Below are 24479 nucleotides of genomic sequence, written 5' to 3' on the forward strand. Positions count from 1 at the left end.
GATAATATGTGTAACTTTGGTGATCCATCAACTATATGGTCTTACACCATCAGGTCAGAATTTGCCAAACCTGGAAAACTCAGCCTCAGCTGTGCTTTGGGTTTAGTGCTAATTGGCAAATGTTAGCATGCTAACATGCTAAACTAAGACCGTGTTAAACAGTCCGCCTGCTGTTTACCACTATCAGTGTGTTAGTATTGTCATTGTCAGCATGCTGGTATGCTGAAAGCATTTAGCTGAAAGTTCTGCTGTGCCCAAATACGGCCTCACAACAAATGCTGTAGATTCTTAGTCTGGTTTTAATTGTTGACAGCAGCATGATTATTTTAATTGTGGATATAATAATGTAGAAGTATCCTAATGAGGAGCAGGTTAAATAGTTATTATTAGTTATTAGTACACTGAACAAAATTCTAAACACAACACTTGTTTTTGCCCCCATTCATCATGAGCTGAACTCAAAGATCTAAGACTTTCTCTATGTACACAAAAAGACTATTTCTCTCAAATATTGTTCACAAATCTGTGTTAATGAGCACTTCTCCTTTGCCGAGATAATCCATCCACCTCACACGTGTGGCAAATCAAGACGCTTATCGACAGCATGGGTATTGCACAGGTGTGCCTTAGGGTGGCCACAATAAAAGGCCACTCGAAAATGTACCGTTCCATCACACAGCACAATGCCACAGATGTCGCAAGTTTTGAGGGAACGTGCAATTGGCATGCTGACTGCAGGAATGTCCACCAGAGTGTGAACTGAATGTTAATTTCTCTACCATAAGCCGTCTCCAAAGGTGTTTCAGAGAATGTGGTAGTACATCCAACAGGCCTCATAACCACACACCACGTGTAACCACACCAGCCCAGGACCTCCACATCCAGCATCTTCTCCTCCAAGATCATCTAAGACCAGCCACCTGGACAGCTGCTGCAACAATCGGTTTGCATAACCAAGGAATTTCTCCACAAACTGTCAGGAACCATCTCAGGGAAACTCATCTGCATGCTCGTCGTCCTCATCGGGGTCTCGACCTGACTGCAACTTTGCACAGCCATTGAAGAGGAATGGACCGATGTTACAGGCCACAATCTGACTGACTGGTTTCCAGACCCCCCTGGACTCCTCCAATACAGTGAAACTGCACATTTTCGAGTGGCCTTTTATTGTGGCCAGCGTAAGACACAGGATGGATTATCTTGGCAAAGGAGAAGTGCTCACCAACACAGATTTAGACAGATTTGTAAACAATATTTGAGAGAAATAGGCCTTTTGTGTAGCTACATAGAGAAAGTCATAGGTCTTTGAGTTCAGATCATGATGAATGGGGGCAAAAACAAAAGTGTTGCGTTTATAATTTGCGTTTATAATTTTGTTCAGTGTATTAATGTCCAAATGCAAGGCCAATGTAGACATGCTTGACACACCTCTGAAAAAGCCGTGAGATCGGATTCCCCTGAATGACAAACGCAAGAATTTCCTCTGCCTGGAGATACTGGGGAAATTAAAATAGGCTATGCTTCCATAGTTTGATGTGGACCAATCGTCGGGAAGCACACACTCCATCTCTCCATAATCAATTTGTTGAAAAGGGAAAAAATTGAGTGGAGATTGAACACACAACCCTTTGAACAGGTGTCCTGTGCACTACTGACTGAGCTAAAGTAATTTACACAGTAAATAATGGATTATAATTGATAAATTGATTTTGTTCTGGCCCGCCATCTAATGACTTGGAAAAATTTGGCCCAATGCCAGACTTATTTACTGACCCCTGCCCTACAGGTTATACCTGTGTATAACTGGTAAGTTAAATTAGAAACTTGCACCATGGAAAAGTTAAATAAATTTGCATAGCAGCAGCGCAGTCAATCATCCCAGTGTCAGGCAAGGGTTTCTCAAGGGGTCACACATAGTTTTCACTCTCAGGTTTGCCTCCTCCAGGCTTTACATATCCAGGACAAGTAGGAGCACTGAGACATATATTAGCATAAACTCTTCCCTCTCACTGCCTCTCTCACTCTCTTTGTCTGCCCTTAACACATTCATTGACAAGTCCTGTTTCACCCCTGTTGAAACTAATTGGCCTGCTTCAGAATCGAGCTTTTACAACTAAATTATATTACTTCAGTTTAAATGAAACACAGAGAGTTTGTTTTGTGTATTTAAGAGTGGCTCAGGTGTCTGCATCTTAACAGCAGCTGTTCTTTCTAAGGTTGTATGTGCATGTGTTTGTAGTGTGAACTGCTTGTGTCTGTGCACAGATATTTTACTGCAACCTTTGATCGCATTTTGCAGTCCTGAGAGTTGTATAGCACATCAGCATAACTGAAGCAAAGTGACACAGTAACACAGTCATCAAGATTCAGCAGAAGGACAACACATACTGTACTGTAAACCTGCAGGCTAGGGGAAACGATGAGTCAAGACTTTTACTGAAACAGACACAGAAAGCAGAAAAAAATTAGATGAAAGGTAAAATTGTAAATGGAGAGAAAATGGGAGGTTGAAAAGTAAGTTCGAAGACCATTTTGATGTTTTCAAGTCAGCTCTCTATTTTCATTTCTGTCTAGCTTCAGCGGCTGCTATCTTTTCTTCTTTTGTGTTTTCTTTGTGTGTGACTCATCTTACATTCTGCCTCTATCTTTGTCTTTCAATCTTAGTATGTAACTGTCTCTTTTCTTGTTTTTTCTCTCGCCAGTTTCCCTCACCATCTCTCCCACATACAGGCATACAAACACATACATGCACACACACACACTCTTTCCTGTCATTTTATCATTGATTAAAGAATGTCCCAGAGGTCTCAGCCATAATCAGCTCTTCAACTGTTCATTTAATCTGCAGCTCTGAGCTCACGGAACTTACTGCACACCTCCACAGGTTTAGACTAATAAACAAACACATGTATCTTTACACAGAGACACGCACACACAATTTCATTCAGATGGGACGTGCGAGAAAAATTGCACCTAATTTTTCAACAATTTCTACACTGCATGTTTGGAAATGAACATCGTAAAGAAATTGTTTCATTTTTGTTTTTCATTGCAGCGCCATGATTCAGTTTGTCCTTTCTAGCAGTCATGACAGTGTGTAGTTGTGGGCAATAATAATTCTCAAGATTTACACTCTTAAACTCTATGTCTGAAATACACGATTAAGTATGAAGAATTTTGATTAGTCCTTCCACCGTCTGCGCGTCACTGTCCCCTCCCCTAATTGACTTCCTGGTGTTTCTTCCCACGGTGATAATCTCCGATCAACCATCTGCCGTGTCATCTCTGTGTGCCACCGCTCTGCCCTTCCCTCCGTCCCTTCGCCATGTTCCCACTTTCCCCCGCTGATAATGTCAAGATGCAATATCCCCTCCGAACAGCCATTAAACAAAAAAATGCAGTGCATTAAAACAAAGTCAATAATTAGTCGTGCACTGTCCTTTCTGACACTGTCTATGAGCCCCAACATCTATGAGGTTGTGTGTGTGTGGAAAGGCCCTCCTGTGATGGACGTAATAGGCCAGGACAGATGGCTTGCTCACTAACCCGCCACTACATGCACACACACACACACATACACGCTTGAAGCTCAGCCTCGGTGTTTGGTCGTGGTTGTTGTTGCCTGTTTCAGTACTAGCCTTATTCTGTCGCTCAGAGCAGCAGGAGAGAGCTACATCTGTGCCGCGTTTGCTTGTGATGTCAGTACAGAAATAGAAATGAAGGAGCTGGCGTTTGAACCGACCATTCAGAGCTCTGACATCCCTGGGTAAAAATAAGCTGTCTGGGATGCGTTGGGCTCTTTGGTGTTTGGTGTTGAGTTTAACATCTACTTGTCATAACCTGGTACACATGACAATGTGACGGGGCAACCACAGGTGTGTTAGCATTCAGCTGAGACTGGATGGGATATCATTTGACTTTTTTCACTGTCGGTATTACAATAGGTCGAGTTTGATTTAATTTCCCTGATCATTATCAATTTGTTCTCTAATGATTGAAATTTTGGCGTGTGAGTGGCTCCATGTGCTGGAAAAAGGAAGAATCCCAAACAATGAAAAGAAATAGCTTTTGGTTGTCCTATTTTGTTATTAGTAAATAAACAATGTAAAATCAAATTGAGCTATTTCCAGTGTTATAGCAAAGTCAGACGGGATCAGCACTTTCTTGCTTTTTACTATTAAAAGTATTAAAAAAGTAATGCAAAAAAAAGTGTAAAAAATCCAAATTGCCCCAAAAAATCAATCAAATGTTAAAGACTCAGATTTGGTGTCATGTCAGAGGAAACTGTCATTGGATCCTAGCATGTTTTTGTTGATGCTTTACTGACAATTTGTCATTTTAGAATAACATACTTTATGATGACCAAGGCTAGACTGTCTGGCATCGCATTATTTTTCAGGAAAAACACAAGGTTACTATATACGTAGCATGTGAATCACATTATTTTGACAGGAGTCAACAGAGCAAAGATGATGTGGCAGTTCTTCATGTAGCTTTAGTGCTGTTAGTAACACAGACAATGGCAGTTCCATAAGGAGCGATCAATTGGTGTGTAACAATATTTATCAACAGAGAACAACGTTGCAGATTAGACTGCATCAGTGTGAAGCCTCTTCATCGAGTGTAGGCCCATATGAAGATGGGTGATCAGACACGATCCGCTTGGAGTTAAGAGGCAGGTAGTAATCTCCCTGGGCATCTTAGAAGTCATGGTAGAGGTGGGATGCACAATAGTAGGTATGAAACAGACAAATTTGCAATGAACATCCAACTGAGTGACAGAAGGAATGTGAGCAGAAAGATCATTGGTCAGAAATGGTGATGTCAGAAATAGCAGAAATTCACCCATGAAGTAATAGTCAGAAAGTATGAGAAAATATCTTCCTTATTGTACTTTTGCAAAAATTTTTGCTTGAAATAACTATTGTTCGCTCCACCTACACACCTAGCAAGTCACAGCTTTTTGCTGCCGGTTTTCACAGATATCATTCTCTATCAAATGTGCAAAAGTACTGGCAGTCAGAAATCAGTATCATACGCTGAAGAAGGTTGAGAGCAAGTGAGAGCAACAAAATAAATTATGACGCTATAAGAACTTAGTGAAAAGGTAAGACTATAGTGTATCTGAAAACTTTATTTACATTTACATTTACTCATTTGGCAAATGCTTTTATCCAAAGTGACAAAGTTACAAAGTGCTTTACAATGATAAAATAATTTAAATAACTGAGGGAAAAAAGATGACCATTAAATAAGACCCTGCCAGAGAATCTCAAGCAGCGAACAGGCTCATTTGATGATTATGATGATGTTAGTGGTCCAACATTTATGAAAGTTTTGCCTGTGAAAAAAGAATATTTGCTCACGTTTTGATTTTTTCATTCATTCATTAGTGTTACACAAATGTATGGTCCTTGATCTAATAAAGCCAAAATGAATGAAATGATCTGTGGTTGAGTCAGCCCATCTGCATGGTACTTGTGTCAGTTCTGTGAAAGTTTTTTTCTTGAAGTGTCCTGCTTAATAGACCCATGAGTCAGGCTGTCACTTTCCTCTGGCTTTAGGTTTGAGCTCCTCTCACAAGCTCTCTTCTCTAAGGTCGAGGCCACCATTGTCCCCAGTAAGAATGGCACACAATGCAGTTTAGGGGATCTGTCCAAAAACTCACTTGCACTTGACAGAGGCATCGATTGGCTAATGCTAATCCCGAATCTCCGCTGATGAGAGTTGCCATCGACCCGTCACAGAATTTGGGCTGCTGCAAAGGCAGAGAGGCAGAGAATCAGGGGTCCATCATCTTATCTGCTTGACAATAAATATTTAAAGGCAAGGAGTAAACCCCTGAGGAAAGGTCTTTCAAAGTGATTGCATTTACTGTTTGGTGAAATGAAACCCCTCCTGGATGTTCTGTGTGTGTGTGTGTGTGTGTACTGTGTGTTGGTTTGTGTCCTTGTATGTGTCTGCAGATGTTGTGTTTGTCTGCCTGTGTGTGAAATTATAGAATTATGTCCTATCTGTGTCTCTGTGTTTGCTGTTACGTTTTGTAGATTGTAGATTGTCTATGTGCTCAAATGAGAAATTGTGTTTTGTGAGTCAACTAGGTGGATCATTGTTGCTTATCGCTGAAGGATACTACGAGCAAAGAATAACGAAGGCCAAAACAGAGAAATGACGAAAGCAGTAATTAGAAACTCAGCACCATGAAATTCTAATGACATTACGTGGAGTTGTTTCTGCAGAAAACAACAAGAGGATTAAAGTTTAAATGACTCATTTGCAAAGACAAGCAATAAAACCGTCTTCAGCCATGTGATCTGGGTTTGAGGGCATATAATGCAAAGTTCATCATGCATTATTTATAAGTCTTATATTAAAAGTAATATTATGCAGGCTTCCTGCGTCTCCCATTACAGAGTGGAAGTGGAGCAATTGATTAAATACTTCATGTGTTTGATGCATCACGTGTTAATTCAAAGACTAAGGCAGCAGCTACAATAGAAGTATATTTTCTTGATAGCAGTGTGGCAATAAGTTCTGATAACGTTCAGTATTTTTTATCAAAGTAAAGTGTCAAAGTATTCAACATTAAATAAATAAGAGACATTGTGACATAATGATGAGGTAATCTTTAACCAATTTCTCTAGTTGTGACTGTATTTCCTAATCCAGGTTACCAGTAATGATATATGTCTTTGCTCTTTTAGTAAAACACAAGCGAAATCCATCCATCCATCCATCTCAACCGCTTATCCTGCGTACAGGGTCGCGGGGGGCTGGAGCCAATCCCAGCTGACATCGGGCGAAAGGCGGGGTACACCCTGGACAGGCTGCCAATCCATCGCAGCACAAGCGAAATATTGTTTGAAAATATAAAATATTAAATAGAGTAACATCAATAAAAAAATGTTTTACTTTTGATTAAGTTGTTTTTTTATTTGATTCTCATTTTATTTGAGTCATTTCCGGCTTCCATCTTTGTTTGGATTAAGAGAAGAAGGCGCAGGAAAACGAGTTAAAAATCTTTTTTTTTATCATAACAGACAGATTCTGGAAATACCTTCAGAACAGCAGCAAGTGTCTTTAAATGACCTTCTGAGTTTGAAAGGTATATATTTTTGGATATAGGCCTATTTATACAATTCAATCATGAGCACATTGTTACTGGCCAACAAGCTAAACAGCATGTTGACAGGACTCACTGCCCAAGTACTGAAAGCGCTGCTGCTGACAGCAGATAAGATCCTCTCTGACACGACCTTTTAGCTCTGTTTTAATAAGTTTGAGCTTCTCACCTCTGGTTACTGTTCCTGGACCCTGACTCCCAGGAGGAAAAACTCACCAGACCAACAGTCTTTCCATCCCAAGAGTTTATTGCCATCCCAGACAAATGTTATTTTCATTTAAAACATTTTTTATGTTTTGATTTAGCAAGCAGTAATGCATGTAATGAGAATATTGATGCCCCTTAGGCTGTCTATAAGGCTGTTTCCTTATGTAAATATGTTTCTGTTACACTTTAACAAGTGCACAGTGAACCTGTGTTTTTACAGAGGACAGTCAAGTTATTCAAGAACATGTGTACGCACCTCTTGTCTACCTGTAAATAATTCCAAAGCCTCATCTCTATCACATCAAATATTTAAGTGGCTCCCAGAGTAATAAAGTTAGAATTGATTAGTGGACATGACCCTGCGTTTTGACGCCTGGAGCTGAATGGAACCAATAAAAGAGGTAATTAGAGGAAGAGAAATCGGAGAAAGACTGAGGGGGATACACTTGTGTCTATCTTTGTTGGCATTAACAGATATACAGTCAAAGGGCAAGCGCTCAGTTTAACTCTGGCACTCTCACAACTGGCTTTCATATCAGCAAGAGAGTAAACCAATTAAATCTATGAAAATATCTGAAAATATCCACTGAGATGAGATGTGCAGTGAGGCAGTTTGTCATTCCAGCCACATTCAGTTCATGTGTGTAGGCTCATGTACAAAGTCACAACTAGCTAACTATTTCTTTTAATATTGCACTGTAGAAAGACTACAAAGGTTTCTACAAAGCACATGCATGCCATCTAGTGTTAAACTCCAGTAATCAAGTTGGTTCAGCAAGGCTACACATCTGACAGTGTGTGAGAGACCTGAGGACATATTTGCTTGTTTGTTAGCTGATTGATGTTCAGGACACACGGCTTTTCCACATCCACCTTCAGTTTGTGGGACTATCTGTCAAGTCACTATGCTACTTTGCCATGCTGTTTGGATGGGAGAGAAGTCAAATTTAGGAAATTAGATGCGAGACCATTACCCTGTGTCCTTGCTGGCCAGCATGTGGTCTTGTAACGTGCGTAGTCATTTCTCTGGAGCCTAAAACCCATTTGAATCCGATAACTGAGCCCAGTGCAGCACTCAGGCAGCCAAGCCTTTAGCAGATCAAGAGTTTCCAGGAGGCATCATATGTGGCCTCTCAACTTGTCATCTTCTGGGACTCATGTTGATGCAGTGCTAATTGCTTGTGATGTGTGATTTATTGTATTTGTCATTTGTACACTCAAATAATAAAATAATTTGTGTGTATGAATTAACAGAACATGGTTCAACTTTGTGTTTAGCAAAATAATAAGCAAGATTTTCAGTCATCCAGGTCATAGTTATACAAGGTAGGTTTGTAACAAGGGCAAGTGGACTTGGTCAAACATATTCAAAGATGTTTTTCCACTCATCCAAGATGCTTCTTCAGTTCTTCAGTATACTATGTCATATGTCATAGTTCAATCGCCTTGCTTGCCTGCTGTACAGATACATACACACGTTAAAAGTCATGGTCAAGTGGCTGTCAAAGATATTCAAATAATCAAACATGCAGGGTAAAAATGAATGAGGCATAATCAAAAATTAAACCATACCATAAAAATGATCTTTATCAATAGTGCTGCCAAGGAAAGAAAATCACAATTACTTCAAACACGTGTGAACAAATTAACAGCAAGGACATCATCATAGCATCCATTTGTAAGGTTTAGAGTCATCATTTTCATTGATTTACAGCATGTTTCTTATCCCTGATTCAATTATTCCACAAAAACAGTACTGCGTGGCATAGGATCCCAAAATCGCTGTGACTGAGTGTGTTTTTCCTTAAGCGGCGGGTTATAAAAGTCCACTTTTCAGAAAAAAACTGTCCTTTTCAAAACATACAAACTGAGCCAAGGAACAGCAAGCACAAAAATGTAAGATAAAAGTCACCCAGAATAGACGAAAGTAATTTGGAAGCATTCACAGTATGTCCAAGTATGCATGTTCAGGTTTATGTTGTGTAAATATTTATCAAATGTTTTGGTGTGTACCAATAACTGGTGGTAATTAGAAAGGTTGCAGTAATCCCCTCAGAGTTTTGTATGGCAGTTAGGTTAGGCCACCATGTTTGCAGTAGCTGTCAGAGGAAAGTGTGGAACACACGAGCCTTCAGACTTCTGGTTCGGGGAACATTCCTTGTAGAGAACTTTATCACCTTGTACAGATTTGAACAGCTCCCCAAGCTGGAAAACGGGAACCAACGAGCAGTCCGCTTGTTCCCGTGAAGGTTCCAGAAGGAGGAGGAGCAGCGCTGGAAAACCTCGATGTTGACTGCATACTGACCTGGTGCCCATTGAGACACACACACCAGAGTCACAGAGGAGGCGAAGCCACAGGTGTGAGGAGAGACGCCATGGAAAACAGACTCCCCAGGCCTCATAGATGCACCTCTCTCCCAGACCATTCCAGCCTCCTCTGCCACTCCCATGCCACTCAGGTTGCAGAGCGCCTGAAGGCACACCTCCTCCAGGGCCTCCTTGTCAGGAAAACGGAGCAGGATGGCAACAAGACGAGGCACTGCACCTCGACGTAGTAACAGTTCCTGCAGCTTAGCTGAAGGCAACAATATAAACACAGAAAACTGTTGTTTACGGTGTGTAGCATTTTAAAATATTTATTCTAAAAAATAGTATGATTAGCATTTCTTTTTATAAATCTCACTGAACCTGAGTAGGAAGAAACAAACAATAACAAGCAACCCTGTCTCACATTAGTGGCTTGACAATTTTCCCTAAGTCGGACAGAATTTCACATAAACCATGTTGGTTCCTATTGCAGAATGATTTTATTTCTCTACCTGGTATTGTGTGTGTTTTACCAAAAATTTAAACACTCAGTTTAATGTGCTCTATGATGCACCTGTCTCTCTTGCACTACAAAAAAATGGACCTTTTGTCAAACAATGCAAAGTTTAACTTGGTATAGGCTTCACAACAGTCCTTTTCTCACACATACCACATCTTCTACGCTGCAATTCAAACATATTCAATATATAAGATAATTCATATAGAGGTATGGTTCTAAACTTTCTTAGCTCTGAAAGGCATTGGTTTGTCAAGGTGATTAACTGGTCAAGAACATAGGTTTAAACAGCTTTGAGATTATTCACCAGAGTAAACACAAAGCATTATTGCTCTAAAGACATGAGTTCTTGTGATATTCTTCTGGCAGCTTGGATGACATCTCCAGTGTTGACTTTATCTCCAAATTCAATCTCTCTGTGCTCCAGAGAAGGGTTAGGGTTAGAACACACAAAACAAGGAGTACATTTCCAGAGCTTGTCATGAGGTAGGTTTTAGTGGTTTACTCTACTTACAGCTGTCATAAGACATGCGTGAGATAGCTCTGGCAGCGTGAAGGAGCAGTTCTTGATCCTTACTGGTCAGCACAGACAGCAGAGCCGGAACCAAACCGGCATCACCAAAACCTTTACAAACCACAGCTGAAAGGAAACAAAAAAAACCCCTCAATGAATAAACTCAAAACTACACAGACAGAAATTGTGCCGAATAAATTAGATCCAGCGTTTTCTAAGGGCAGCCAACAGAGAATCAAATATGTGAGGCTCCAGCAATCAGCCAACACAGGGATGATCTCATACACTTAATTAAAAAGAAACAAATAAGTTGCAGACCAACATATTTCTTTATAAATAACTTACATTCCTTGGCGAGTTCAGCCACTAGTTTTGCGGTCAGCACAGCGAGAGGCCCTCTTCTCCTCAGAGACAGCGCCAGAATTGGCAGGATCCCACTGATCACTACCTGCTCAGCAGCACCTTTGTCTGTACACACATGTAATTACACATGTCAACACAACAAATACAAACACACAATGACCATAACATATTATAATCACTTTGAGGCCATATCTAAAGAAACTTGTGACTGGAGTAGGTTTTTTAATCAACATGTTCCTTTAATCATTGAGCAGAATGGAGTTTAATATTTTGGTCTGTTTCAGTCTTACTTTGTACCTGATTTCCCTGACCCTTCTTTACCTCTCTTGCCTCTCTATCCCCCTTTCGCTAGGAGACACAAATACAGCTTAACGTCTTTCGAGGACTTGCAACTGTCATGCACCTGATCCCTTCTTAGCCTCAACCCCCAGGCTCCCCATCTTTTACCGGTGGGATTTTGCTACAGGTTTTATCATTCAAAAAGAGGAGCTGTTATGATATAGCTGCCACTAGGAGTGGGAGGCATGATGTGTTAAGGTATACTTGTATGGAAACACATAAATATGTAAATTGCATGTGGCAGCAGAGCTGTATGTGTTTTGCAATTCAAATCACATCAAATGAAAGACATACCACGAACACAAAAAATAACTCTGAAACCACTCATTATACTGTGAAACCTACAACACATTATGATTTTTTTTTAATGCTGTCTAGCAGACAGTGTTGTAGCTGAGGCTTGAGGGAGAGCATAACCTAAAATATATTCCAATTAGAAATGAGATATCACTGCGGAAAAGTAAATTAACTCACTCCTCTCTTTAATGTTGGCCAGCACTGTGTTCAGATGTGGTTTAAGTTCATCCTCTATCAGTTCCAAACCAAGGACTCTGATAGCACCTAATGCATTGTTCAGGTTGTCTGTGGGGAGATGTGGAAAAAAATGGAGACATTAAATAGGCCAGCAAGTATGCATGCTGTTTAGGAGTGTATGAAATATGAATCCCATTACAATTGGGTGAGAGTGAAGCAGGGCTGCCCATAAAGCATATTGGATTAAAACATGCAAATGAGAACATTTCAGTACAAAATGTTATGACTGTGCAGTTGTGGAGTTTTTTCCGTCTGGACCTAAGTAACCGATCGACAGACTGCCCAATATTGCCATTTGTATCCATCCGGCCAAAATGGTGCCAAACCAATAGGGTATCTGGTTCACTAACTGTCAAGTGTAGTGATCCAAATCTAATTCTACTATATTTGACTCTGACTCCAGTGGAAATTAATTAAAACATTTTTAAAGCTGAGTTACAGCAGCAGTCAAGAGGCAATGGAGGGCTACATACTGGAGACAGCTGCCTGTGAGCTGCTGCCCTTAACAATTTTCATACAGCTGACCTGACCAGCTTAAAGGGCCTTGGTCAAGGACATTTCAACAGTAAATAGCACTTCCCTGGTCAGATTTTCCCAGCTGTGCAAATATAAAACCCTCCAGTCACCAACCCAATTCTTTTGAGTGGTCCTTCAATTGACTTATTCAGAAGCCAGTGACCGATAATGATTAGTAGCAGTGAACAATGTATTCCCAGGCCTTACTTCAGCAAATAGCAGACTATTAACTGAAGACAAAAGCTTGTGGACGGTTATTACAGGTTTTGCATGTTTTAGCCCATTTACTACACATTTCATGTATACTTTTCACATATAACCATTTTGCATACTGTGCTACACATTTTAGTATATCTTTCTCTACCGTTTCTGGCAGCAATTAATTACCCGACTCCTGAATTGTGGACTCAACAAGCACGTTTCAAGAGTCTACTAAGTGATTTCCATATTGCAGAAAATAATAGCAAACAATGGCTGTACAATTTTTTTTAAGTATCACACTGGCGTGGTCCTTCAAGAAAACATGACTGAAAAATCTAAAGTTTAATCTCTTCAATAGGTATGAAAATGTGTGTGTATGAATAGTATTCCCTCCGCCCCATCAATAACTACTACTGAGGTGCTTTCAAATTAGACAGTTAACCCTAAACTTGTCTAATTAAGCAGATCAGTGGTCAACAGTACTCATGTCTCATTGCACCAACAGGTCCCATGTGTGAACGTGAAGCATGAGCGTTACTGAAACACATTAATGTCAAAGCCAATATCAAGATTTACACTGTACATCAGTCATGATTCTGCTCCACTCACCGTTTGGTGTGTAGGGTTGCAGTCGATTGGATCTGCGTTTATCTCTGTGGGAACGTGTGTAAGTGTACATGAGTGGCACATTAGGGTGTCCCATAGTGCTCCGTCCTACCGTCTCTGGAAAGCTGGTGGTGAAAAGCACGGCACTTTTTTATTGTTCATTCTTCTTTTGCTTCTCTCTTGCCAGATTTCTTTCTTTTGGTGAAGGTCTCTGGAGTCATTAGCTGTAGCTTTGAGGGAACCTACTTCAACTGACACTACATCTCACTTTAATCCCACTGCTGCACTCCCTACCCATCTTGTACTATTGTTTTGTGCAAAATAAACTTGTCTATGTTTTGTACAGGTCTGTCTTCCTTGTACTCCAGCTGGCCCTCTGTCCCATCTCAGGGTTAATACAGAGAAAATCCTTGCTAAAGCTGTTCTCCCCCCCCTCGTGTGTGTATGTGTGCGTACACAGTTAAGGTATTAGCACTTGGCTGACTCTGCTGAGCGTATTCTTACTTACTTAAAATCTCCCACAATGCCTTTCACCCTCTAGAAAATCCAAGTGAAAACAACAACACAGACAGGTGAGCATCTGCTTTTGTAAACAAGTGTATTATTTGACGGCATTTTCCCCGAAATGCTAAACATTGAACAGAGTTGGATTGCAAGTGCCAGTCTTTAGCCTTATTTAATTGACTGATAAATGAATGATCTTTTAATTAAATTTTTTGCCATCATCACAATATATGACAGAGCTCTGTAATTAAACAAATGCTTCAAGGTTAGAGTCTCTTAAACTCCCAAATATATGAAGCTTTTTACTCAATGATCAAAGCAGTTATGCACCACTTGGTCCATTTAGGACATCACAAGACAATAACAGACTCAATGTAGTTAAAAATTAAATCGTTATATTTTACTCAACTCTTGCAGTAACAGACATTTCAACAATCTAGTACAGAACGTTAGATGTTTAACTGGAAATCTAAACAATAAATACAACAGGAAAACAGGAGACATTGTACCACCAGTAAAAGATATAACACAGACCTCTGATATTAGCTGTTCTACATTATGGACTGTACCTGTGCATGGACAGGTTTTCTCAGTGTTCAACATGTTTAAATTTATACATACCGTGGGGATTTTATCTGCTCACTGATAGCATACAAAAATAATATATGGTTGGATTCAGTTATACTACATTCATACAAAATCTGCTACTAAAGAAACAGAGAATTCACTTTAACAAATACTTTGACATTTTGGGAAACGCGCTTAATTGCTTTATTGCCTTATTGCCAAGAGTAAGACGAGAAGATTGATACCACTCTTATTTCTGTAAGGCAAATGTGTAGCAGCAACCAGTTAGCTTAGCTTAAAGTCTGGAAACACGAGGAAACAGTTAGCGTTGATGTGTCCGAAGTAGAGTCTGACCGATATGGGCCTTTTATGGCAGATACTGATTTTGATATTTGAGGATTTTAAAATTTGTTACTCTGATTTATTGGTCGATATAAAATACACAAAGGCTATACTAACATTTGTTATGTGTAGTTATGAGACCTCACCAACATAACATGACTTAACAAATTTTTTTTAAGTTGTTATGAGGGGTTCCAGTTAGCTCACTTGGTAGAGCAAACGCTCCATATCCTTCTATTAATGGCCCTGGTTCGAGTCCAGTCCGCAGCCCTTTGCTGGTTATCATCTCCTCTCTGACTCTCTCTCCCTCCCTCATTTCCTGTCTCTCTTCCAGCTGTCCTATCGGAAATGAAGGCCAAAAATGTCTTTTAAAAAATAGTACTGAACAAAAGTACAGGGTGGTGGATTTGTGGCTTTCCAAACTCCCAACAGCAGATTGCAAAGTGCCCTCTGGTGGAATAACTATGCAATGATAACTTAATACATGATTGAAGGATCCGTCTTCTGTTACTTTTTGTAATTAGCTGTTATAACACCGACACTGATTTATCTGCAATTAGCTCATCTCAGCCATTAATATTGGCACACCAATTTATCGATCAGGCTGTAGTACCAGCACCTCTGAAGCTCACAAATGCACACATTCTATGTTGTTTTTTTGACAGTTGTATTTTGTAATATCCATCTTCTCATCTCACGTGGTAAGAAAGCTAGTACGTGTTATTTCCCAAAATGTCGAACTATTCCTTTAAATTGGACTTGAACATGTGACTTTATACCTTGATGTTGAGCTCCCCACAAGTGTGATCTCCTTCACAGGAGCTCAACCCAGCAACTTGCGCAGAGACTGTGTGCCATCACTCAGTAGCCCTTTGAAAGGGACTATGTTTGGTTCTTTAAACCTATCATTTGACCAGGTGTCAAACAGTTCCAGCTACATTGAGGCCACTGGAAACAGTCTCATATCCAACAGAAACCAGGGTAAGTACATTACTCTCCACGTCATCTGGCTTGCACTGCTCTGCATGGGTTTCCACAGGACCAGCAGCTCCAGTTTCCTGCCTTATCTTCTTCCTGACTCTGCCTCGCCCCTTGCCTTTTGAAATGACCTTCCCTTGCTCATTGACCCCCCCAGGCCCCTTGACAGACTTCTCATGGTCAGTTGAGCAGGTTTTGCGGTGGCGCCTGCGAATACGCCGCATTGGCGGACCAGAGTCAGCTGGATCTGATGCAGCTGCGCCAGACAGGATCCGAATCTGCTGTTCAATTACCATAACGACCATGTCCAGTGCAACGTTCAACATTCCCAGACCCAGACCATGAGTGACGTTGTCAAATGCGCCGCTATTGACTGGGTCCTTGAAACATTTTCTCATATCCTCAAGGTGGTTCCTTAGAGAAAAAGAGAGTGTTATTACTCTGTTTCTCACATTAACACACTTAAATGTTAAAAGAAGGACATACAGTACGTACTTTGTTTCAATAATTTTGGACCAGTGTTGAACTGTATTTGTGTCGGGGATGAGCTGTTTAGCCATGTTGCTGTAGTCAATGTAGTCATGGGCAAAGTCCTTCATATCGTTACACAAAGCTCCTGTGTCGCCTAAGCACATACATACATGGATTTAAACACAGTTTACTCTTTTGCACTCTTCTCCACGTTATCAAATTTAAACATTCCTACACCTAACATACGTCTGTCACCTTCAGTGAGTTTGGAGAAGGAGGAGGATACAGAGGTAGTTGTGCTTGGCGTGAGGCCGAGTACATTGAGTGACTCAAGTAGTGTTTTCTTGCTGGCCGGGCCTCTGCTGACCCGAGTGTAGGCTGCCAAAGAGCGCAGGGACATCTTCTCCGGGGCCTGCAGGCGACGTTTAATTTCATCATACGAGATGAGATACTTCCCTAAAATCAGAGCCGTACAGGAGGAGGTGAATCAGCACCAGCAGTTTTGGGATTCAATAGCACTTTATCAAATCTGAATATCGAATTTGCTTACCTGAATCTCTTATCATATTTAATGAAAAAAGTTTTAAATAACTTAACAAAAACCACGATATTCAAGAAGTCAGGATCTATTTGCTATTGAGCCAAATGACTGAATGCTTTTAACGTTGTGCTGTGTTAATAAAAAGAAAAGAGAAGATATAAAAAGGTTCAAGCCTGGTATTTTAGAAACTTGAAACCGGAACCAAAATGGAACCAGTCATTTTAACAAATGGCCACTTACGAGCCTTAGATCCTTTCATGTTGGGATCCAGGAGTGATGACACCTCTGCAAAAGGCATATTGGTTGCAGACTCTGAATTTGTGCTTGAGTTTGGTGGTGGGTCCTGATTCTGGGACACATCCTCAGCCTGGACTGGGGCAGAAACCTGCATCTGGGCCTGAATGTGAGGCTGTACAGTGTGCATTTCCACCTGGTTCTGTTCTAGCGGAGCCTGGCCATGTGTTTGAGGGAGGATCAAGGTGTTTTCAGACAAACCCTGCAGCCCAATTCCCCCTTGGGCAACACTACCTGTTTGCTCTGAAGACACCTGAAAGATGCCCATAACTGGTTTTACCACTGTGAAAACCATGTTCCCCTGGGCATCCAAACCCACCATCCTAGTAGATGGGTCCATCTTCACTGAAATTTTATCTTTCTAGTTGAGGGAGGAGGCTCAAGAGGGTTTAATTATCAGATCAGGTTCCTTTAGAGGCCCATGTAGTGTTACAGTATACTCCTATGTTCAGAAACAGTTATGGTTAAAGCTGCCCTGATAAAAGGGGAACGTAAACAGACTCTCTATCTATAGTCACGGTAAAACCTCCCACAATGAAACTGTTAGAACATTTCACTTTCTTTGTAGCTTGTAATCACTCATGGCAACACCACAGCAGAAGTTTCATTCTGAAAGAAAAAGAGAAGAAAAAAACATCATGGTCAATAAGAAAGTTGTTGTTTTTAAGTTTTGTGACAGACCTTCTAAACATTTGAAACGATTTAAGAGTCAACTCAAGCCAGACTCAGTGCATTAGAAGCTGAAATATAAAGGATTGGTTTTGGTTTGGGAAATTTAAGGGAATAAAAATGTATTTGACCTAAATTTTGTCTTTGATAGTTAAAGGTGAAAATGATATGGTGGGAATTCACTTTATTGACAGTACACGGCCATCTGGCTATAAATGGGACAAAGATGAGCTGGTTCATTGCAACAGCTGATGTCAGTGCTATTAATCTCTTCAGAGAATTGATGTTTGTTACATGTCCTACATAGCAAAGGTAGAGAGAGAAATCTAACATCTGTCCACGTTTTTTTAGACGATTGAATAATTTCAGACAATTAAAAACAAACTGCAATCTAAATGTACTTCAGTTACTTTGCTAAGAATTTGATAATTAAATCATGAAATAATCCTATTAGGTTTAATCTTTTTTAGCTCAGTAGTGTGTAACTGTATGAAACATGTAGGCTAAAACAAAAATTACCAGATACATATAGTTAAATCCTTGGGAATAGGAACAAGACTTTCTTCTGTGCCATTTTGCAATTATCATTACACCATAGGGGATACATATAGATTATAGATAAAACCAATTATATAGTGTCACATATACATAGTGGTTTCAGGTAATCCTAATATGTTTTTCTGTAGTATCGACATTTTTGTTGTCACTTTTTAACCAACAGACTATAATGGGAACATATAAATGAGTTTAGGTCTTGATCTACACTAGTATGCATAAAGTGGTGGGACTTAGTGAAAGACTGAAAAAAAAGAAAAGACTCCTGTCAAATGCACAGAGCCTACCTAAATGTGGGTTTGTATTTAGAGGTCAGGGACAGAAGGAGACCATAGGCTAAACAACACATCTGTAGCAGCTGTCTGAAGTCCAAAGCTTCAGAATTGACTTGCTCAACTTTTGCAGTGGTCGAAAGTAACCAAGCACATTTACTCAGGTACTGTACTTATAGTGAGGAAAATAAGTATTTGAACACCCTGCTATTTTGCAAGTTCTCCCACTTAGAAATCAAGGAGGGGTCTGAAATTGTCATCGTAGGTGCATGTCATGTGTTTAGACATAATCTAAAAAAAACAAAATCCAGATATCACAATGTATGATTTTTTAACTATTTATTTGTATGATACAGCTGCAAATAAGTATTTGAACACCTGAGAAAATCAATGTTAATATTTGGTACAGTAGCCTTTGTTTGCAATTACAGAGGTCAAACGTTTCCTGTAGTTTTTCACCAGGTTTGCACACACTGCAGGAGGGATTTTGGCCCACTCCTCCACACAGATCTTCTCTAGATCAGTCAGGTTTCTGGGCTGTCGCTGAGAAACACGGAGTTTGAGCTCCCTCCAAAGATTCTCTATTGGGTTTAGGTCTTGAGACTGGCTAGGCCACGCCAGAACCTTGAAATGCCTCTTACAGAGCCACTCCTTGATTATCCTGGCTGTGTGCTTCGGGTCATTGTCATGTTGGAAGACCCAGCCTCGACCCATCTTCAACGCTCTAACTGAGGGAAGGAGGTTGTTCCCCAAAATCTCGCAATACATGGCCCCGGTCATCCTCTCCTTAATACAGTGCAGTCGCCCTGTCCCATGTGCAGAAAAACACCCCCAAAGCATGATGCTACCACCCCAATGCTTCAGTAGGGATGGTGTTCTTGGGATGGTACTCATCATTCTTCCTCCTCCAAACACAGTTAGTGGAATTATGACCAGAAAGTTCTATTTTGGTCTCATCTGACCACATGACTTTCTCCCATGACTCCTCTGGATCATCCAAATGGTCAACTTAAGACGGGCCTTGACATGTGCTGGTTTAAGCAGGGGAACCTTCCGTGCCAATGCGTGATTTCAAACCATGACGTCTTAGTGTATTACCAACAGTAACCTTGGAAACGGTGGTCCCAGCTCTTTTCAGGTCATTGACCAGCTCCTCCCGTGTAGTTCTGGGCTGATTTCTCACCTTTCTTAGGATCATTGAGACCCCACGAGGTGAGATCTTGCATGGAGCCCCAGTCCGAGGGAGATTGACATGTTTAGCTTCTTCCATTTTCTAATGATTGCTCCAACAGTGGACCTTTTTTCACCAAGCTGCTTGGCAATTTCCCCGTAGCCCTTTCCAGCCTTGTGGAGGTGTACAATTTTGTCTCTAGTGTCTTTGGACAGCTCTTTGGTCTTGGCCATGTTAGTAGTTGGATTCTTACTGATTGTATGGGGTGGACAGGTGTCTTTATGCAGCTAACGACCTCAAACAGGTGCATCTAATTCAGGATAATAAATGGAGTGGAGGTGGACATTTTGAAGGCAGACTAACAGGTCTTTGAGAGTCAGAATTCTAGCTGATAGACAGGTGTTCAAATACTTATTTGCAGCTGTATCATACAAATAAATAGTTAAATCATACATTGTGATTTCTGGATTTCCTTTTTTTTAGATTATGTCTCTCACAGTGGACATGCACCTACGATGACAATTTCAGACCCCTCCATGATTTCTAAGTGGGAGAACTTGCAAAATAGCAGGGTGTTCAAATACTTATTTTCCTCACTGTACATACACTTTTGAGGTACTCTATTCTGCTTTATATATCTGCCCCACTACATTTCTGATGCTTTTATCCAAAGCGAGTTACAATTGCTATATTTGTCTGGAGCAACCAGGGGTTAAGTGTCTTGCTCAGGGACACATTGGTGGGTCACAGTGGGGAGTGAACCTGGGTCTCCCACAACAAAGCCATGCATCTTATCCACTGTCCCATTACCACCGCTTGTCACTCCACTACATTTATTTACCAGCTGCAACAAAGTGATGCTTACATATAAACGCATCCAATTATATAAGATTTCTTATTCTGGAATTGTCCCTTTTGCATATAATGGATACTTTTATTTAAGTATAATTTGATGTTAATACTTTTGCACAAGTTTTGAATCTTTAATACACTGTATATGAGAATATAGGAATGTGATTCGTTTGACCATCAGCTTCATAACAAAGCAAAGGGAAGAAAAGCCTCATATGGTTTTATCATTACACCAAAAGCTCAACTAGCAATTTAGGTCAAAGTTTTTGTGAACACTGTTTGCTGGCCACCAAAGCCCAGCTGCTGCTCCATAGATGGCTCTCTACTTCAGCTCCAACAACTGCACAGTTTGTCCAAGCGTCTACTAAATAATTAAACCCACATCAACTTTTTAAAGGCTGAGGAATACAAGAGGCGTCCATTAACTAAACGATGAGCCTCGCGTTCAGGGTGAGTTGGCATCTCAGATGTGCAAACTAACATAGCGTCAACTTTCGAAATTACACCAAGACAAGCCTTCCTCTCCTCACCTGACATTTTAAAAATACTTAATTACAATAGTGATACATTTGGACTTGCAGCTACACGACAAAAGACGCTGACTTTTAAGATACCAACTAACAACACAAATTTGATCACTGCTAGTGTTACATTTCTCCTAACTAACATTTATCATGGCTGCCAGGAGCAGCCGTTTCTCTACAGCAGCCCTGAAGCGTTACACAAAACGTGCAAAACTGTGGCGGACGGTAGCCGGTCTGGACAGGACAGGCCTAATTTAACCGGTAACCGCCGATGCAACTAGTGACGGCTGTCCCACTCACCGAATTGCCGTCTGACTTTTCCTAAAAGGACACTGATCCTAGAACGGTCCGCGTCGAAGCCAGCGACATTTTTCCTCCTTCTCTGCTGTTGCTTCGGCGGGTTGCAAATCAGCTGTACGTGAACTACCGCCCGAGAGCCGTAATCCCACCGCTCATTGGTCGACGGAGATATCAATCACGTGGCCCGCGACTTGTCATTGGATAAGCGTGCTGTCAATAGAACAGAGGAGGCGGTATTTCCGACTCAGACCTATCGAGATACAGTGGAACAAAATCTTGTACTGATTCGTTTGTTTGCTTGTCTTTTGTCTAATTTTCGAAGGTGTTTCAGGCTGAGACATAATTTAAACAAAAAGTCTACAAGGAATAGTCAGTTCTACTGGGTTATCTAGCTGATTGCTAACTAAAACCGCATTATATCTGGAACAAAAATAGATTTGTTGGTTTTAACGTTACTCCTCAAATGTATAGGTGCTTCTGTGATAATTATTTGTTAGTCAGGAGCGAATGCCAAGGCTTCCAAACTCAAGGGACTCTTAACAATCATTCTAAATGTAATATTAGGATGCTCTGAGCAATAATTCACTGACATGTGCCAGTAGTTATTAACATAATGACTAATAATTACTGGAAGCATTGATTAATCATATTGAGTTTCGACATATTAAATATGCTAACTAAATATTGAATTAGAGCTTCAGTGTGTATTACGGAAAGGTTTATGTTCGCAGAACAGTTCTTTGTCATTGAAATAATGGTTCTGCAGCCAAAAATTGTGTAAATCACCTGTCAACCGCTGTATGGACAGGTCAAACACAGACCCAGACAGAATAATACCCCTTTCCCAACTATACATTATCACATTGGTTCTAACAGTAGGGTCTGGGGACCCCCAGGGGTCCTTAAGGAGGTTCAAGGGGTTCCCAACAAAAAGGGGAATCATTTATTTTCACAGTGTCATCCATAAATAACACAATGACAGAATGTGTGACTATTTTAGTTGTGGGTTTCATTTACTTTCTGAAATAAAACATTTAAAAGCAAACATTCTATCAGATGTGGAACCCTGTGACAAAATCAAATGGGGCTCCGTGGTCTACTTTGTGTCAGGGGTCCTTGATGTGAAGTTTGAGAACAACTGCATTATCAGATTGATCCTGATCTGTATTTTCTGAACAGCGCCTACATAATAGTCCTGTGATTATAGCCTAATTATAGGAAATTAGATGTCAAAGATGTGAAAAATAAACTTGCTGGTTATATACAATATGTAAAATAATAAATGTAACAAAACGACTTAAAAAATCAAAACCCCAAACTGAATTTTCTTTTTTAGGAGAAATTTGTGTGTTGTAAGTATTCAGATTGTCCATCAGATGGCATACTGTAGCTTGAATGCTGGATAGTTCATTCATCTTCTGCGGCTACTGCACCATCTAGTGAACATTTTAGAATATTACACATCCAAATCAGTAGAAAGACTCCTACATCTTCATTACCATAACATTAAATCTAAAGTCCCAAAGTGTTCTATAAAACAATTTCAGTGTAAGCACTTGATGTATTTATTAATGCACTGATGTGGACCCTGATCCTGAGTGGCAAACAAATTCTGCAGTGGAAATCTCTTGGTTACGGACTCTTGTCTGTAATTTGCATAGATGCAGCAATGTTGTGAACTAGCATGACACAAAAGTGCCTTATGAACTGAGTCTTTTTATCTCACTCCTGCAAACAATTAATTTTCTACAATAAAAGGTGGTAGCTATTTATTGCAGCCAATGAATTGTATGTTTGCACCAAAAAATAAGGCATCTTTTTACTTATTTCCTTTGAATTTATTTGGGTACAAATAAAAAAAAGTACAAAATAAAGCATAGAAAGTAGTAATTATGAAAACAATGTCAATGACAACAACATACAAGAAAAGGCAACAGTTAAATAACTCCTTAAAAATACAGCCAACTAATCAGGAAAACTCAGCAACCCATGGTACTATACACCTACACAAACAGACATGACATTTAACAGTCAAGTTTGGGTAAGAAAAGGCATAGACCTTGGGTGTGTGAGAATACAACATTGAGTGTCCAGAAGTGCACAACAATCAAGATATTTTAGGCCATTTTTTCATTATACACATCACCGTAAGTGTAATATCCTCTCTGTCTAATAAAGCCAGTCTTTTCCCTCGATTGTCATTTACATCACTACTGTGAGGTTGAGCCCCACAAACATCCCCCATTAAATTGATCTTTCTTTCTTACTGGCCTTAATAACAAGCACTGACAATTACCAAACCATATATACTCATAATGCACAAACATTGGTACAGTGTGTTGCATTCACAGTGAGCTTGACACCATCCTGACTTGACGATCACATAAATGAGCACGACAGGAAGCTAAAGTGGAAACACTTGATAGAACAGAACACGCACCGTATGTCTAGCAATCTTTGGCGTCTGTAGGCTTATAGGTCTCAGAGCCCATTAGCGCCGTCGCTCAGTGTCCACAACAAAGCACAGTGGAGACCTGTTTGGAGGTATCCAGTTACTGTCTGGTTAGTCTCCGTCACACTGCCTCACAATCTTGGCTAATGTCAGTCACTGAGGGGTTAACTGTTCATTTTAATGGGGATGGGGGTGGGTATGGATGCCCTCGGCTCTCCCATTAGGAGACTGTTGCCTTCGGGGCTCAGCGGGTCTTGGTGTTAGTGCTGGTGTTGAAGATAAATGTGAGTAATGGCTCAGTGTTTACGTGTGCGCTGGCCCCCGGTGCCCGTAGTGGTGATGTAGAGGAGGGGCTGGGGCTGCCGCAGCTGGGGCCCTCGCTTCAGGTTATTCATGTAGGCTGCAGAGGACTCTGCATTTGAGCCTGTAGAGAGATGGGGAGATAACAAAAACAAAACTCGATAAAAAGGTTGTTATGGCCGAATGTCACTTAGTCTACATTGGCAGTGACAGCGGTTTACCGGTTTGCTGGCTGCTGTGGGGTGCCCGGACTTTGGCAAGAGGAGGGACCCCTCTGTACTGGGGGCGGAGCATGGGACCCTGGGGCTGACTGTTATTGTGGAGATGGGGGTCTGATGTGCTGTCCAGAGGACGGAACCTCTGAGCTGTGGTTGTCTTAGTTTGAGGCAGCTGCAAGCGAGAGCAGGAAGAAATTATAACACCCAAACTACTTGTTCTATAACCACTGACAATCTAATAA

At 40.6% G+C, this 24479-nt stretch overlaps 3 protein-coding genes across 3 annotated transcripts in view; all 3 read right to left on the reverse strand.

The window, feature by feature from the left end:
- Positions 1–9111: 9111 nt before the first annotated feature.
- si:dkey-21e13.3 (uncharacterized protein LOC100150043 homolog) lies at positions 9112–13300 on the reverse strand. Its single transcript, XM_038735002.1, has 5 exons — positions 13231–13300; positions 11845–11952; positions 11014–11136; positions 10669–10794; positions 9112–9905 (listed from the first exon to the last, which is right to left on the reverse strand). The coding sequence occupies exons 1-5, from the start codon at positions 13298–13300 to the stop codon at positions 9433–9435; spliced, it is 900 nt and encodes a 299-aa protein (XP_038590930.1). The 3' UTR covers positions 9112–9432.
- Positions 13301–14104: 804 nt separating this feature from the next.
- On the reverse strand, positions 14105–21422 carry si:ch73-127m5.2 (uncharacterized protein LOC561202 homolog). Its single transcript, XM_038735597.1, has 5 exons — positions 21268–21422; positions 16871–17533; positions 16345–16545; positions 16114–16243; positions 14105–16032 (listed from the first exon to the last, which is right to left on the reverse strand). The coding sequence occupies exons 2-5, from the start codon at positions 17262–17264 to the stop codon at positions 15561–15563; spliced, it is 1197 nt and encodes a 398-aa protein (XP_038591525.1). The 5' UTR covers positions 17265–17533; positions 21268–21422; the 3' UTR covers positions 14105–15560.
- A 1661-nt stretch (positions 21423–23083) lies between these two features.
- The window catches only part of kif19 (kinesin family member 19), a 38341-nt gene continuing 36945 nt past the window's right edge, over positions 23084–24479 (reverse strand). The window contains exons 19-20 of the mRNA XM_038735596.1: positions 24241–24409; positions 23084–24143 (exon numbers count right to left, since the gene is read on the reverse strand). Coding sequence (XP_038591524.1) covers positions 24016–24143; positions 24241–24409 — 297 coding nt within the window. The 3' untranslated portion in view covers positions 23084–24015. The remainder of the gene's footprint in view (positions 24144–24240; positions 24410–24479) is intronic.

Source organism: Micropterus salmoides, unplaced genomic scaffold (genome assembly GCF_014851395.1).
Source record: "Micropterus salmoides isolate LMB-PRFRI ecotype aquatic unplaced genomic scaffold, ASM1485139v1 Ms_hic_scaffold_21, whole genome shotgun sequence".
Taxonomy (NCBI): Eukaryota; Metazoa; Chordata; class Actinopteri; order Centrarchiformes; family Centrarchidae; genus Micropterus; species Micropterus salmoides.